This window comes from Chamaea fasciata, unplaced genomic scaffold (assembly GCF_029207755.1).
Source record: "Chamaea fasciata isolate MVZ Bird 193981 ecotype frontalis unplaced genomic scaffold, bChaFas1.0.hap1 SCAF_2, whole genome shotgun sequence".
Classification (NCBI taxonomy): domain Eukaryota; kingdom Metazoa; phylum Chordata; class Aves; order Passeriformes; family Sylviidae; genus Chamaea; species Chamaea fasciata.
Window position 1 is genome coordinate 46,951,459 of NW_027094087.1, and position 14,300 is coordinate 46,965,758.

At 42.7% G+C, this 14,300-nt stretch overlaps 1 protein-coding gene across 1 annotated transcript in view; it reads right to left on the reverse strand.

Moving 5' to 3' along the window:
* Positions 1-14,300, reverse strand: part of FLT1 (fms related receptor tyrosine kinase 1) — a 108,695-nt gene that overhangs the window by 50,206 nt on the left and 44,189 nt on the right. The window contains exon 11 of the mRNA XM_066175934.1: positions 6,498-6,612. Coding sequence (XP_066032031.1) covers positions 6,498-6,612 — 115 coding nt within the window. The remainder of the gene's footprint in view (positions 1-6,497; positions 6,613-14,300) is intronic.

Sequence of the window (14,300 nt, forward strand, 5' to 3'; positions counted from 1 at the left end):
CAGCCCACTGAGATGAGATTATTACTTTTATCACACTGAGGATGGTGCACAGAGTTATGTTAAAGCAGTATGACTGCAATGACTTACAGATGATGCCTCTTCTTGTGTATTAAATTGCCTGAGAGAACATTCATTGGCATTGAAAGTCAGTGATTTAAACTGCCAGCTTTTCCCCCCAGCAGCGTTTTGGTTTTGAACAACTTTCACTGTCCCAAATACTTCTTTAGCATGGGCCAAGGATCACTTCCAACAGGCAACTCCCATGCAAGCAATGGCTCTTTGGAAGGCAAGGGAAATAAATGCTGTGAACACAGGAGGCTTTAGTGCCAGAGAGCACACGCTGGTATGTTTACTCGACTAAGGCAGAGAAAGCCACGATGTCTAGGAGGAGGCCAAGACTGACTTTGCAACAGAACAGAATATTTTAGAGACAACACGTCTCTGTATAAATCTTTTAGCTTATAAATTAGTCACAAGGATAAGATAACATCTCTTTAAATAGTTTGTGAGCCCTCCAGTGGTGCAGTCTGTGTTTTTCATTGTGGATGCCAGCCAAAACCCACCAGAGCAGCAGTGTGTACAAAACAAAGCCTGGCATGTTGTTTATGGAGAAACTACGGCTGTTTGAGACCAGTTTGTGCAGCATGGTCGCTCTGTACAGCTATTGCTGCAAAAGAAGCAAAAGTTCTTGCAATTTTGTATCATCTGGCATCACAACAGGGAGTTTCAGACCCTGGATTTGCAACTACATTATATACAGAAAATCTAAATTGAGCTGGCATGATCAGACAGAACAGGCAAATCTCTCCTGGCATGCTCAATATCTTGAGCATCATCTGTCCACAAACCCCATTTACCACCAAAGGTTTGGCCCTTTATGCCTTATTTCTACTCCCATCATCTCGGCTGAAGCACCATGTTACAGGCTCATCTCAAAGCCAGGGGCTAGGGAAGTAAGTCCCATACTGCTGCTGATTTGCTGGGCAAATAAAAAAGGCATAAGGCAAAAATCCTAAGAGATGGAAGAGGAATTTACAGATTTGTTTGTGGTGGAAACTGATGAGGAAAAGACTGGGGAGGCAAAGAGAATGCAAAGCAGCTGACACGATCATTGCACTTGGAGCCATGGTGGGCTGGTCTTTCCCCTGGAGGGTGTGCTCAAATTTCTCTTGTCTCAGAGTGGCTGAGATAGAGTGTTCCCAGTGCTCCAGCTGATGGCAGAGAAGGAAAAGAAGTTTTCAGAAAATGTTTGGCAACCTGGCTCTTACGTGACTCCCAGAAGGCCTCTGCAGACACTGACATGAACTTGCTCTGTTCAGAGATAGCTGCCCTGATTTCTTGAGACAGTCCATGTATTTAAAAAGCAAAATACTGCCCTTTTGACGTAGAGCATGTAGTGCAAGCCTGTCAATTATTGCCAGTTCCCTTCTAGTTATGCTTTTAAGAAGAACTATTGGTTTAAAAAAAAAGGGGGGGGGGGAATTAATGAAAATATGCTCTCTTTATACCCTTGGATTTATCTCTGTCTAAAGGAATATCATTTAGGAAGATCCATATCTAAATATTGGTAGCGCACTGCTGGATTGGTCTGTTTGTGCCAAAGACTTATGATCAGCATGCCTCACATGTTGGCAAAGAGCTTCAGTGCAAAACATCTGGTCAACACGTTTCACCTTCAGGACCACCATGGCAGAAACACCAAACTATCCACAACAGGAAGACATGAGTATGTGCCTGAGAGCACCCACTTTCCCCTGGGGTCAGACAGAAGAATGTCTATGAGTTGCTGCTGTATATCAAGCAGAGCTGTGTTTTCCCTCTGCATCCCGTGCTGTCCCACAGCTCAGCAGCAGCAAGCCCCAAGTTCTGCTGGTTTTAATCTCACCAAGGGCTTGGCTCTGCTGGTACGTCCCAAAGATTGACTTAAAAGTGTTGACAGCAATTCTAGTAGCACTCGGGAAGGCTCCAGGAGAAGTTACAATGTACTGAAGAAAGGCCAGTGGCGCTCCCACTGCTATCTTTAGCCTGGGTTCTGAGGAAGATCACACTGTCCATATGTTCATCTGTCTGCCAGCCTGTCCATCTGTCTGCCAGAATCCTCTTCTCTCCCAAGTGCTTAGTAATTTTTCAATCCATTGTCCAGTTTCAACCAAAACTTATTGACAACTCAAAGCTCATGAGATCTCATACATTTCATGAAAACCAGATGTTGGGTAGAGGAGAAAGATCAAAATGCTGCTGTAGTGAGCTAAAAAGCTTTCTCTTCCTCTTTGGGTTCCAGATGGCCAATCTGCACAGATGTGCTGGCCAGACAACTGGCATGTGTCAGGACTGAGAACAGACAATGCACATGCTTCTTCATCTCATCAGTAAGGTGGGAACTTGGAAGAGAGGTAGATGTTTAGGGCTTGGCATAGAAGATGCCAAGGAGAGATGGAACCCTTCTATTCTGCATAATTGCCCTTATCATGGCATGTCCAGGAAGGATTGACTCTTCTGACTATCTAGCACCCCACTTCGGAGGGTTACGCTTCTTCATACTACCACCAGTCAGGCTGACCCATCTTTGCCAGACAAACCAGAAATACACAAGTGTGAGTCTAAATTTTGTCTTACAGAATCAGGTTACAGGGCCATTACTTTCCATTCTCCACGAAGTCAAGTGAGTTTGTCATTTTCAAGTGCTGGAACCACTAAAAACCTGTGTCTGTTAGGTATTCATGCAGTGGAAAACAAAACCATACATACATACATATATATATATTTATATACTTTTACACACACACACACAGGCACACCCACATATACACATGGTAAGCTCCAACTTCATGCATTTCTGCCCTTTATACACAATACCTGGAGGCATACCCTGTGACACAGATACAGCTTTCATGGTACCTGCTATTGTTCGGCTGTACTCCAACATTTGCTAGCAGCAGAGGCATGAGCTAGTCAGGGACATTTTGTTCCATTTCAGGTTCTCAATAGGTTAGTTCCCAAAAACAAGAGGGATTTGTCTCATGGTCTCCAACTTTTCCTTGTACTCAGCTGCCTCCTGTCTACTGTCTCCTTCCCCTGGATTTTTAATCCTTTCTTCTTGGCCCACACTTTTTGCTTTCCCTCACCTGAACTTGCCTTCTTAGTGGTCTTTTGCACATGCAGCATGCCCAGGATCCTTGTTGACTTCTCCTATAGCGCCCTGTCCCTTGTAGCCCTGCACAAGGAGTACCAAGTGCTTTCAAAGCTGTTGACAAGCCAGTGTGTGCCTGCAGAACCGGGGCAGAACACACTGAATGCATGCACTGCTACCAATTGCACACCCCAGCACAATGAACGCACCAGCTCTTTGTACCTCATTATTGCAGGTCATTCACAGACTGACATTGTAATGAACACTGACCACCCTAAGAATAATAATCAACGTTGGCCCTCAGTTAGACACGGCAGTCAGCCTTGACTGGGAACACTGAGAAGTGATGGGTGTTAGTAGACGAACGGCAGGAGAGTGTCTGTGACCTGTTTACACGACAGGCCTAAGAATAGCGCAACTTTGTAGGAAGTCGCTGAAATGTCCAACAAAACGAGAATGAAAACATTGGGTGGGGGAATCAAATCACTTCAAGAGTTGTCTCATGATTAAGTATTATGGCTTATGTTACGAAGTTCTTCCATTGTACCACTCGAGTTTCTCAATGTCCGCTTAGAGAAGCTTTAGCGGAAATGTTACTAAAACAGTTGTCACGGTTTCTCTGTCATCAAAGAATAATGTAGTGCAGGCTTCCTGCATTGCTTTAACTGCACAGGCACAGGGCTTGAGGTTTTTCTATCTTTAAAATATACTTGTGGCTACCTTGATAACCACAGACAAACAACCTACAACAGCAAAAAGCCAGACTGGAGGCACTTAGATGTTGCACATACAGGAAACACATGGAAATGGCAAGATGTCTTTAGGAAGGTGAAAACAGCTACCTTCATTGCTAAAGAAACCCGTTGATCATTCCTTGTTCATCTCTTCTCTTGCTAACAATAATCTCATCCTGTGACCACACGCATTTCTCCTTTCATGGTAACCCAAATGTGAAACTTTGTGAGTTTCTTCATTCATTTCCTACCTCTTTGTCTCCTACATCTTTGTTGTTTCCATTGAGCTCTGAGATTGTTTTTTACCACTCTTGCTGTGTTGGGATGTGGAAGTGGGGTAGACACTGTTTATTTAGCAGGGCACCACCGATGCGGGAGTGCCTTGGAGAGCTGTTCACAGCTGCTTGCAGGAAAAGAACTGCCCACAGTAGCAGTCCATCAGAGACAGACACTTGTGATGACGTGCTGCATTCAGTGGGCTCAGTGCTATTAACACTCCGACAATATCGCTGCCGATGGGCAAGGGTTCTGTCTGAACTGTCTCTTTGAGTTTGCTCAGGGAGACTGAGAGTGAGTCTTGGGCTGCAAGAGTGAAAAGCCCTGGACTCCCATGGATTTAAAAGAACAATCCTGGATGCTCTAGAGCAGCTGTGTGTGCACTAATCATGCAACTCTCAGCTTGGCCAGGAGCCTGGGCTTAGAGAGCATTTTTTTACTTACAATAGCAGTCCAGCTGTGCTACAGAAAAGCAGCAGAAATAGAGAAACTTTAGAAAAGCTGTGAAAAAGGTGAGTACAGACATTGTTTCACTAACCTCCCCCTCCCCAGAAGGACCAGGAGGAATAAAGCAAAGCAAGGTAGACCTTTCTTAGCTGAACTAGAGAGCAAAAAGACAAGGAATGCCAGGGAGGACCAGTAAGTTTTACTGCAAATCATTCCGTGCAAAGACCATTCCTTGGCTCATTTCTGGGCACATTTTTAAAAAGGGCTGCTTGCCAAAGACTTGCAGTTCTGCCGAAATGACCCATTATTAGCATCCTCCTCCAGGGAGGAATTTATTTGCTGTTAACTGGAAGTTGCTTTGATATTTTAGCCACTCCTCTTCCACTGTCTCCAAATGCATGGTACACAAGGAGAATGAGATATGGTCATTAGACAGCTCCTTCTGCACCCTTTGAACAGGTAGGACTGCACCCATAGCACGGGTATGACTGCTGGAAAAGAATTGATTCTCATCATCTTGTTCATCATTCCCCCTGTGGAATAGACTGTGTCCTCCTGTGCCTGAAATGATTTCCCTTTCCTCTTTTAAATCCCTCCTTATGTTTCGTTTTTCATGTGCTTTCCTATGAGAGTGTACCCTAGGAAACTGTTTGCTCCCATCTTTGCCTTGATCTTTAAGCATGTGGAGCTGGTCAGTTAAATAGAGCAAATGCCTCACTGGGATCCAGCCTGTTCCCACAAGCTGGAATGGTGCCATGAACACCTGTCATACTTTCTAAATAATATAACAGCTGGAGAAAATGCAGTCCCAGATCTGATTCTTGGCTGCACGTAAAACTCTATTTATTCTGTGGTGTGTGAAAGGGCCTTGACATGAGAATAACTACAGTTTATACCGATTTTTATATGCAGGAAACTGAAGGCAGCCATCAAGGAAAAGAGACCTATAACCCCAGTGCCCTTAGGATTACAAAAAGCATTTTGGAGTCATTAAAAATGAAAGGCCCAGAGTAAAATAGGCTTTAAAATTTATAATGTCTTTAGCTATTACTGCCACAAACCAAACTAGCCTGTGGAAACACAGTCTGTGACAGTGTCATGGCACCTGAGCTGTTCTGTAGCACAGGCCACCCAAACACATCAAATCAGTCTCATGTCTGTCCCAGGGAAGTGCAGTTGATCTAGGGTATCCTTGATTTGAATCTTTAACTGACAGACAGGCCTCCTTAGCCTTCAGCAGGTTAATCTCATAGGCTTTCTCTTCCACATTAGATGCCAACAGACTACAGGCCCACACACCCTTCAGAATTATCTGCATCTCCCCATGACCCATAAAGGGATGCTTGACTTGGACTAACACCTAAATTTAGATGGTTGACACTGCTGGAATAAGTCCCATCTTGCTGTGTCTGACTGAGACCTCTCTTAAACTTTGTTTCCATAATATGGATTCTTTTGGCTCTTTAGAACTTATTCCAAGAAAGACTTGGCCATCTAATCATCCAGGACCACATCTGTGAATAAACTAACTAATGAGAGTAAATACTTTAATTCTCATAGGAAAAACAACATGAAATTGTGCAATTGCACAAAATGAGGCAAAGATGGACTGGAACCCTGCCCCCTGCTTCTGAGGTACCCCAAGATACTTCAGACCATGAATAAGAGAGCAGGTATAGTGAATCCCACTGATATACTCTCTTGGCATGTCACTTACCTTAATATGACTGCCTCCAGAAAAAGATCTTCTCAGCAGAAAATTCCAAGTATGAATCTATCTGTATGTATGTAGGTCCTCAAATCTAAACAATATAAAAATGCTGGCTTCTCTGTTACCTTGATAGCATCTTACAGTGCTTTTTCAAAACATGCTGTCCCACAGAAAGATTATTTGCTCCTAGGAATCATACCTTATTTTTGCCCTCTATCACAGCCATTCTCTCAGTGATGCTCTGGATCCTGTTTCCTACGTCGCTGTCAGCTTTCAGGATGAAAGATCCTTCAGTGTAAAAACAAAATCCGTTCCTAAAGACAACAAAAATTGAAATGGTATTGATTTGGTGATAGAAATTCAACACGTAAGACAAAACAGTTGTTTTGAAAACAGTGATTGGTCAGGAAAACTGCAGGTGTTGTGATGACCAGGAAAGTATAATTGCTTTTCATTAAATCTTGAGGTTTGGAGCCTGGTAATTGGATTCACTTCCACAGCCACTACTTGAATATTAGCTCTCTAGAGCCAATGTTGACATTTAACCCACGGCAAACTGTGAGGACAGAATTTACAGTCAGAGCCTAAATACAGGGCTGTACAAGACTGACATCTCATTTCCAATGCTCCTGTTTTCAGACATTGCCAAAACATGAGTTCATACTATTTTAAGCCTTTAACTCAAGACAAATTGTATTCGTTTCAAGATTCCACAATTCATTGGATGCTCTTTTAGTCTGTTTTGTTTTAACAAAATATTATGCTGGTTTTCATTTCTGAATATTTTTTTAGTTCAGTTTACAAAACAGTAAGATATTAACACTGACGTTCGACGATTAAAAGACATGCAGTAAAAACAGGCATAATCCTGCAAATGAACAAAATGAAGTTAAACAAAACTATACCCAAATGACAAAGGGATTTAAGTGACAATTTAACTGGAAGAAAATCAAATACATCTTAATGAATAGAAGACCCAGAGAAAAAATGTTTTTGCCTTATGCAACAAATTGGCTTATAGTCAGAACGTTCAGGTGTGGTCACGGTAGAACTAATTTGTTTCTTGAAGTCTGATTTGGTACACATGGAAAAAAACACGGTGGAATGCTTCTTAAGTGCTCCCTGACCCTGTTCTTCTTTGAGAATATCTAGTTCAGTTTTTCATCCAGAATTTAGTTGTTGCTTGTTCAATTCCAGTGTCATTGGTAGAGATTAACCCTTCAGCTTGATGAGGTCCTTTCAAATACACTGTGTTCCTTGGATTTGAAGGATAATAGCTGTAGTGTCTGTAATCAAATAGTTCTGACTTGTATAACAGCTGTTTGGAGAAATGAACTTTAAAGCCCAGTGACTGAAAAACAGAATATGATGCAATCCTGACCAAAGGATTGAGGTCCATTTCCCTTCAGCCAACTGTGCAGTTTGTTTTGCACTGTAAACTTTGTGTTGTTTAGAAAACCAGTGGTACACCAACTTTGCATGATTGTTTTTAATTGTGCAGCTTTGCGTCAAACTGGCCAATGACTTAGCAGACATTACAGCTTAAAAAATAATGATATGGAAACTAACTTGTGCTGCCCAAATTTCACAATGTGCACTGAAAGGATCAGTGTGTCAAAAAGACAAGAAAAAAAGAAAAAACCCGAAAACCCAGGAGAAGGCAATGGAGATTCATGTATGGAGAGAGGACAAGGAGGAAGATCATGGCAGGAAAACCCTATCTACACAACCACTTCTTTCAGACCGTGGTTTAAAAGCCAACTTCTAATATATTACTGTTGAGGCTAGGGTGAATGAAAGACAGGTACATTAATAGGGGCACCTGTTGCATTCAGATGGGGAAAAATGGTTGAAAGTATTCAGAAAGGTAGATGCCTGTTACTTTTCACATTTTAGGCTTTAAGAAGTCTGGTTCTGTAACAAGAATAAAACACAGAAGGCATGATAATCTGGCTAAGGTGGTAACATTTTCATGCCATAGAAGATATCAAAACTTAATTTGTGATGCCAGGCATCAAAAGCACATTTGTGACTGGATGCAATCTGTACAGAAAAATAGAGATACCAAAATCCCACTTCACCTGTATTAAAAGGTGCCACCTAATTTATTTTTTTTTTATTATCCCCACAGAATGCATTTATGTTTCTTTTTACAGTGCCGAAATTTTGTACTCTTTACCATGGAAGTCCTTAGATATATTTTGGTAAAGGACAGCAAGAAGGCATAATGCATATTCAGAAGCTGCTGCTTCTCTGAAAAGCATCTCCAATTTCCTTTCTTACAGCTCTGGAGCCTCCAGACTCAGTTGCTATTATTACACTCTTCCTCACAATGCCTTAAAAAGACTGTATATATTTAGTTGGCCATGTCTTAGGGATGAGGACAGTCTTATGTCTTTGTTGATGCTTAGCACAATAAGGTGCTGATTACTCATTAGTACCAGAATGCAAACCACCATCATAACTACAATAACATCACAACAACAAGAAAAACACATGTAAAGTGCTAGATTAGCCCTGGAGGCACACATGTGAACTCTACCGACGTCACATTCTATTCCATATCCAAACTGGAGATTACAATGTTAATGCAATTAGAGTAGAAAACTGAATACACTTCATAGCTGTTGGCCATGGTTTTAGTGAAAAAGGGCTCACAATCAAGCTGAGAATACTACATCCAACAGCACACAGCTGGAGGTGTGAGTACTGTTGTACACACAATGTCAGCTCCACTGACTGCTGGATCAGCAAACGTTTACGGATCAGTTGCAGCACGGCTGCCAGGCTGAGTCTAGGACAAGATTCAGACTCATCCCTTTGGATGCAGAACCAGATGCTTCCTCTCATGAGCTGCCAAATTCCTTCACTTTAACCTCAAGTACACTAAAATAGCTCAGGGACAACACACGAGTTGTGTCCACTATCCTGAGCTGGCTACTCCAAGTCATCCCACCTCTTACTGCTGCCAGGGGTGCCAAGTGAAAGATGCTGCCTAAGCCAACAGCATCAGCTAGAGATGGGGAAGGGAAAAATTAGTCAGAAATCCTGCCTCTTAACCTGACCTCAGCTTCTAACAATGAGTATTTTGTAACAGAAACAGAAAAGGTTCTGCTGAACTTAGATGTAATCATCAAACCAAATGTTTGTGTTAAGCACAGATGCTTGGAGAGAAAGAGGGAAAATTGAAAACACAAAAATCTATGCTGGCTGGAATCAAAATAGGCAATCATCTTCCTGTTAACTCGATTGATGTTTCATAGCATGTCCTCACATAACATCAACTACATATTTTTCTGATTTCAAGGAAATTACCAATTTCTTCAAACTACCCACTCAGTAAAATAACAAGGGCATTGCATTTTTAGCAAGAGCTGTCTGTGTTTGCAGGGAAATCCCACTGGTTTTAGATATTTGAATCTTACTCCAGATATCTCCAAAGTACATGAATTCCTGAAATGTTTTGTTGTGGGATGAGCCTCGGTGCTTTGCATCTTCAGGAAATCTTACAGCAGGGTTACTGCCGGGTTAATGAAGGAGCACACAATGTGCGCAGGGATTGATTAACAAGCTGATATCCGCCAGCACATTTCTACGCATTTCTTTCACCTGTGTCCCTGCAGACCCTTTCATGCTTCTACTTTGTGGGTGCAACTCTGCCTGTTGCACTCTATATCTCTGTGTAGAGATCCCACACAGCAAATGCTAACGGGGGTGTGTACAAACCTAAGTTTATAAAAGTTACGCAACCCCAGAGCGAGGTAATCAGACTCTGCTGCCTTAGTGGGGCGCTGGTAGAAGCAGAGCACTCAGGTTAATCTCACTCTAAGTAGTTTTTCCCATGTGCCTGCATGCGTGCTGGCATGCACGTTTGCAGGTGTGCACCCACACAGGCACGCATCGGCCTTTCTGTCAAGAGCCTGAGAAAAAGGCTGTTCTTTTGTAAAGTCAGGAGCCATTAATTCTCTGTAAGGTTCTCAGAGAAGCCCAGCACAGGGGGAAAGAGGAGTGAGAGTGGCTGTGCCTGTGGCAGGGTGAGTTCTGCTGTCAGGCCCGTTCATTGCCCGAGCTTTGGGAATCTACACGAATTTGGAGAGGCTGGGGGTGGTTTATGCAACCAGAAGTAAGTCCAGCTTTATAAAAAGTCTGTGATGTGCAGAGCTGGCACCCGTGGGACCCTGGAGAAGTAGCGGGGGGGAGGGGAGCCAGCCTGCTACTCGAGAATACATCAAGCCCTTGAGGAAGCAGAGTGTGCCATGTTTGAAGATGCAAAGATAATCACAGTGCTGGGAACCGTCTTGTGTAGCGGAGGAAGCCAAACAACAAGAGGAAAGCAGCATATGCTCGTGATTTCGCACAGGAAGCTAGCAGCACCTCCTGCCAAAGCGAGATAAGAAAACTCCCATGGCCTATTCTGGACAAGGCTGCGGTGATCAACCTTCGCTTCACACTGTCCTCGCTCCACTCCGCGGCCTGCTCCCTTTCCTAATGAGTTTCAGAGCCCTCACTTCTATTAGCATGCAGCATGCCAAGCACAATAGCATGGTGTATTTATAACTATCAACAGGGAAAAGTTTCCAGGGTAAGAGTGTACTTCATGTCATCTTGATGTATTTCACTGAAATCACACTACAAACCAGCTCCAAGCAAAAGTTCTGCCGATGAAACTACTGGTATCAGAAGAAAAGCTGCTGGGTGATTTATAGCAGGGCATGGGAGCTGAGGTAAGCAATTTTTCCAGTTATTCATAGGATGGTTTGACCCCAAGTACAACAGTCAGTTCTGATTGAAAGCTCCAGATCTAGCCCATCCAGACACATCTTCCCCATCCCAAAGACAGTACTGCAGTTTTCAGTTCAAACAGTGCAAAAACAAATACCAGTGAAAGAGCCTCAATCCACAGATCAGCTGGAAAAATACTCATCTTCTGTCTCCTTGTCTTCCCAGCTTCTCCCTCCCAAGCCCTCCTGCGTGATTCCAGGGGCCATTGCAATCGTTACCTCGTGTCTCATTCAACTCTATAAGCATTCCTCTTGGCAAAGCCCCTGGCAGCCTCACTCACACTCTCATTCACCGGGGTAGTATTTGTTGGGAGGGAGAGGAAACCATCCTGTCACCAACAGTACCCATTTTTTAAAGTGATTATTGGCAGCCACCATACTTTTCTCAGCAGCTATCTTTTTTTTTTTTTTTTTTTTTTTTTTTTTTTTTTTTTTAGGGCAGCAATTCCTAGCAGCTTCAGGGAAATGCTACTACAAATTCAAGTTGGGCTGACTTACATCTTTCAAGAGGCAATGGTGATGACATTAACATTAAGACAGGAACTCTGGAAATTCCTGGAATTGTAAAGAATACATAGGAACTGTTTTTTATGTGCAGATTACAAAAAAAAATCCTAATGGCATGGGCCATGCCTGTTCTGTGCCTCAGTGTCCAGCGCTGTGCAGTTGATAGCACAAGGCTGGTGTAGCCACATGTCCTTGGGAATATTGGGTCAATCTGAAGCAGGAAACTGAGAGGAAAAACAGTAGCAGGGAGCATGTACAGTTTGTAAAACGCATTTTATGGGAGTGGGGGAAGGAGAACATGTGCTGGCCCCCTGCCAGCTTTGTCTGTGCATGTGATTCTATGATCCTAAGAAGCTATGGGTCCAGGTGTTCCTGATCTAGGTCAAAACCAATCAGTGAGAAGTTGAAATACTGGCAAAACTGCAGCTGGGAGCTCATCCCAAACACCTTCCCTAATGGGTGCATTAGTGGAGCTAGGAGGAAAACTACAGGTGGTAGGAACTGGATATATTTTATATTGTTTATTGTTTATTTATATTTATTTATTTAGGATCAGGTCCCTGATGTCCCAAAAGCCTCATTCTCCTGGGGGATAGCTTTGGAAGGAGTAGGATAGATGGCATTTAGAGCTTTGCTATGAACTTCCATGGCTCTATTGAAAAAGGAAGCATTTGATAGCTGCACATTGCCTTTCTTGCTATTACTGATATACAACCAGATAACTGGATGGTGTTTTCCTTTTGTACTCATCCTTTCCAAACAATACGACTTGCCCTTAACTATTCCAGTTTGCTGCCTGGAAAGCTAATTGATCTGACCTATCTCAAAAGATCAACAGCAATGTTACCTACCCTAGCTTTCAGTATTTCATCAGCCCATGCTCAGATTTCCACAGGAAAAAAAAATCACTTCTATGACTGCACACCTGAGCACCCTGCAACACCAGTTACTTGCAACAAAAAATGCAGATGGCTTAGGCTGAGGGTCACCAAAAAAACCCATTTTGCTTCCAATTTCTTTGTTATTACTTGAAATCTCTGGCCACTTACGTTATAGGGAACATAACAGCATTTGGAAGTAATTTTTCAGGTGTCTACACACACTGAGGTTATCTGAAATTTTCTCAACTCGTCTTATCAGAAAATTATATTTTGCTTCTTGATCCTCAATTTTCTGCTTCACACTGCTTAGCATTCTTCATGGACACAGGATACAACAATCATATTTCAGCCAAACCTACTTTCCTTGTTATACAGCTCTCTTCCCTGCTTTACTAAACTGTGTTCACTTCATGAAGCCACTGTGATTCAGCCTCCACTTTCTCTGGGCAAAAGCAAAAGTCATGTCCTGCACAGAGAAGCAGGATGTTGGCTGGAACTATAGAATTATCACATGAAATTTTCATGAGCACCTAGAATCTCTTTCAGGGGAAAAAAAAGGGGTTGATTTTGAGAGTCTGCAGCACTGCAAGGAAGAGGGTCTTGCAATTTTGTTGAACAGTCAGAATCCTAAAGAGAAAGTCCACAAAAACTCTACATACAATGTCCACTCTTGCAGTTCGTTTTTTTTTTATTTCCAATTTGTTTCCTATAAATAAAGTCCAAGATATTCTTCAGACCCTTCTCGTGTAAGTTACTTTCTTTGCACAACTCACTTCTGATAGCTCACTCAACTTCTAGACATAAGCTTACATCTATAATATTCCAAGATCCATGTACCCACAACCCCTTCCTTCTCAGAATGTCAAAATTCCCCTCTCTTTCCTTTGCTGTCCTAACTGGGTCCTCTTAGTTATAGAAAGGATTAACTCTTCGGCAGCCTATTTACACAGTCCTTTGTACTGCCCCTCCTGCTGACAAGCTGGAAGCACAACTCTCACCCTTTCCATTTTCCAGTGATTAGCAAAGGAGACAAAGGAGGTGTTGATGCACTGAGGTTGTGTTTTTCAAGATGAATTGTTTTCAACTTCTCTTCCAGTAGGGGTCTGGGAGCAACTCTGGGCTCACTGGAGTGAGGGACTGAAGTGCAGGCAGAAAACAAGGAAGGGATGAGAAAGAATGGAGGGAAACATTTTTTAGGAGAGAGGGGAGTTGATTAGAGGGAAAACAGGAAGAGAAAATACTGACAGGCATGGATGTAAGACCAAGGATCCATCTACCCCATATCCTGTCCCAACAATGACCATATGCAGATGGTTAGGGATGAGTAAGAGTGGGACTAACTTCAGATATTTCCTTCTAATACTCCCCCAGTCACCAATTATTATCAACTCAGGAACTTCCTGCAATATAGGCTGTTTCTACACTTCTCTTCCAAGGCTGTAGAAAGTTTTCAAACCCCCGAAATCTTCTGGCAAGGAGATTCACACATATACTATCCACGACATGAGGAGCTATATCCTTTTTCAGTTCCAAATTCTGCTCCTCCTGTCTTTATGCAATGGCCCCTACCTCTGGAACTGAAAAAGATATACACAACTGACCCTTAGATGTGTGTCCTTCACAAGGCTGTAAGTCTCCATCCTGTAGCTCCCAAGTCACATCTCTTTCAGTCCGCAAGAGTCTTGATCTCCCTCCTCATTCATCCTCCACACATTCCTCTCATTCTCTGAAATTCCTTTGATCCTTTTTGATGCTATTCCTGGTCTACCTCTCAGTTTGGCTGCATCCTTTGAAATGAAAGGATGAGAAATGCTCATAGCATAAAAGGTGTTG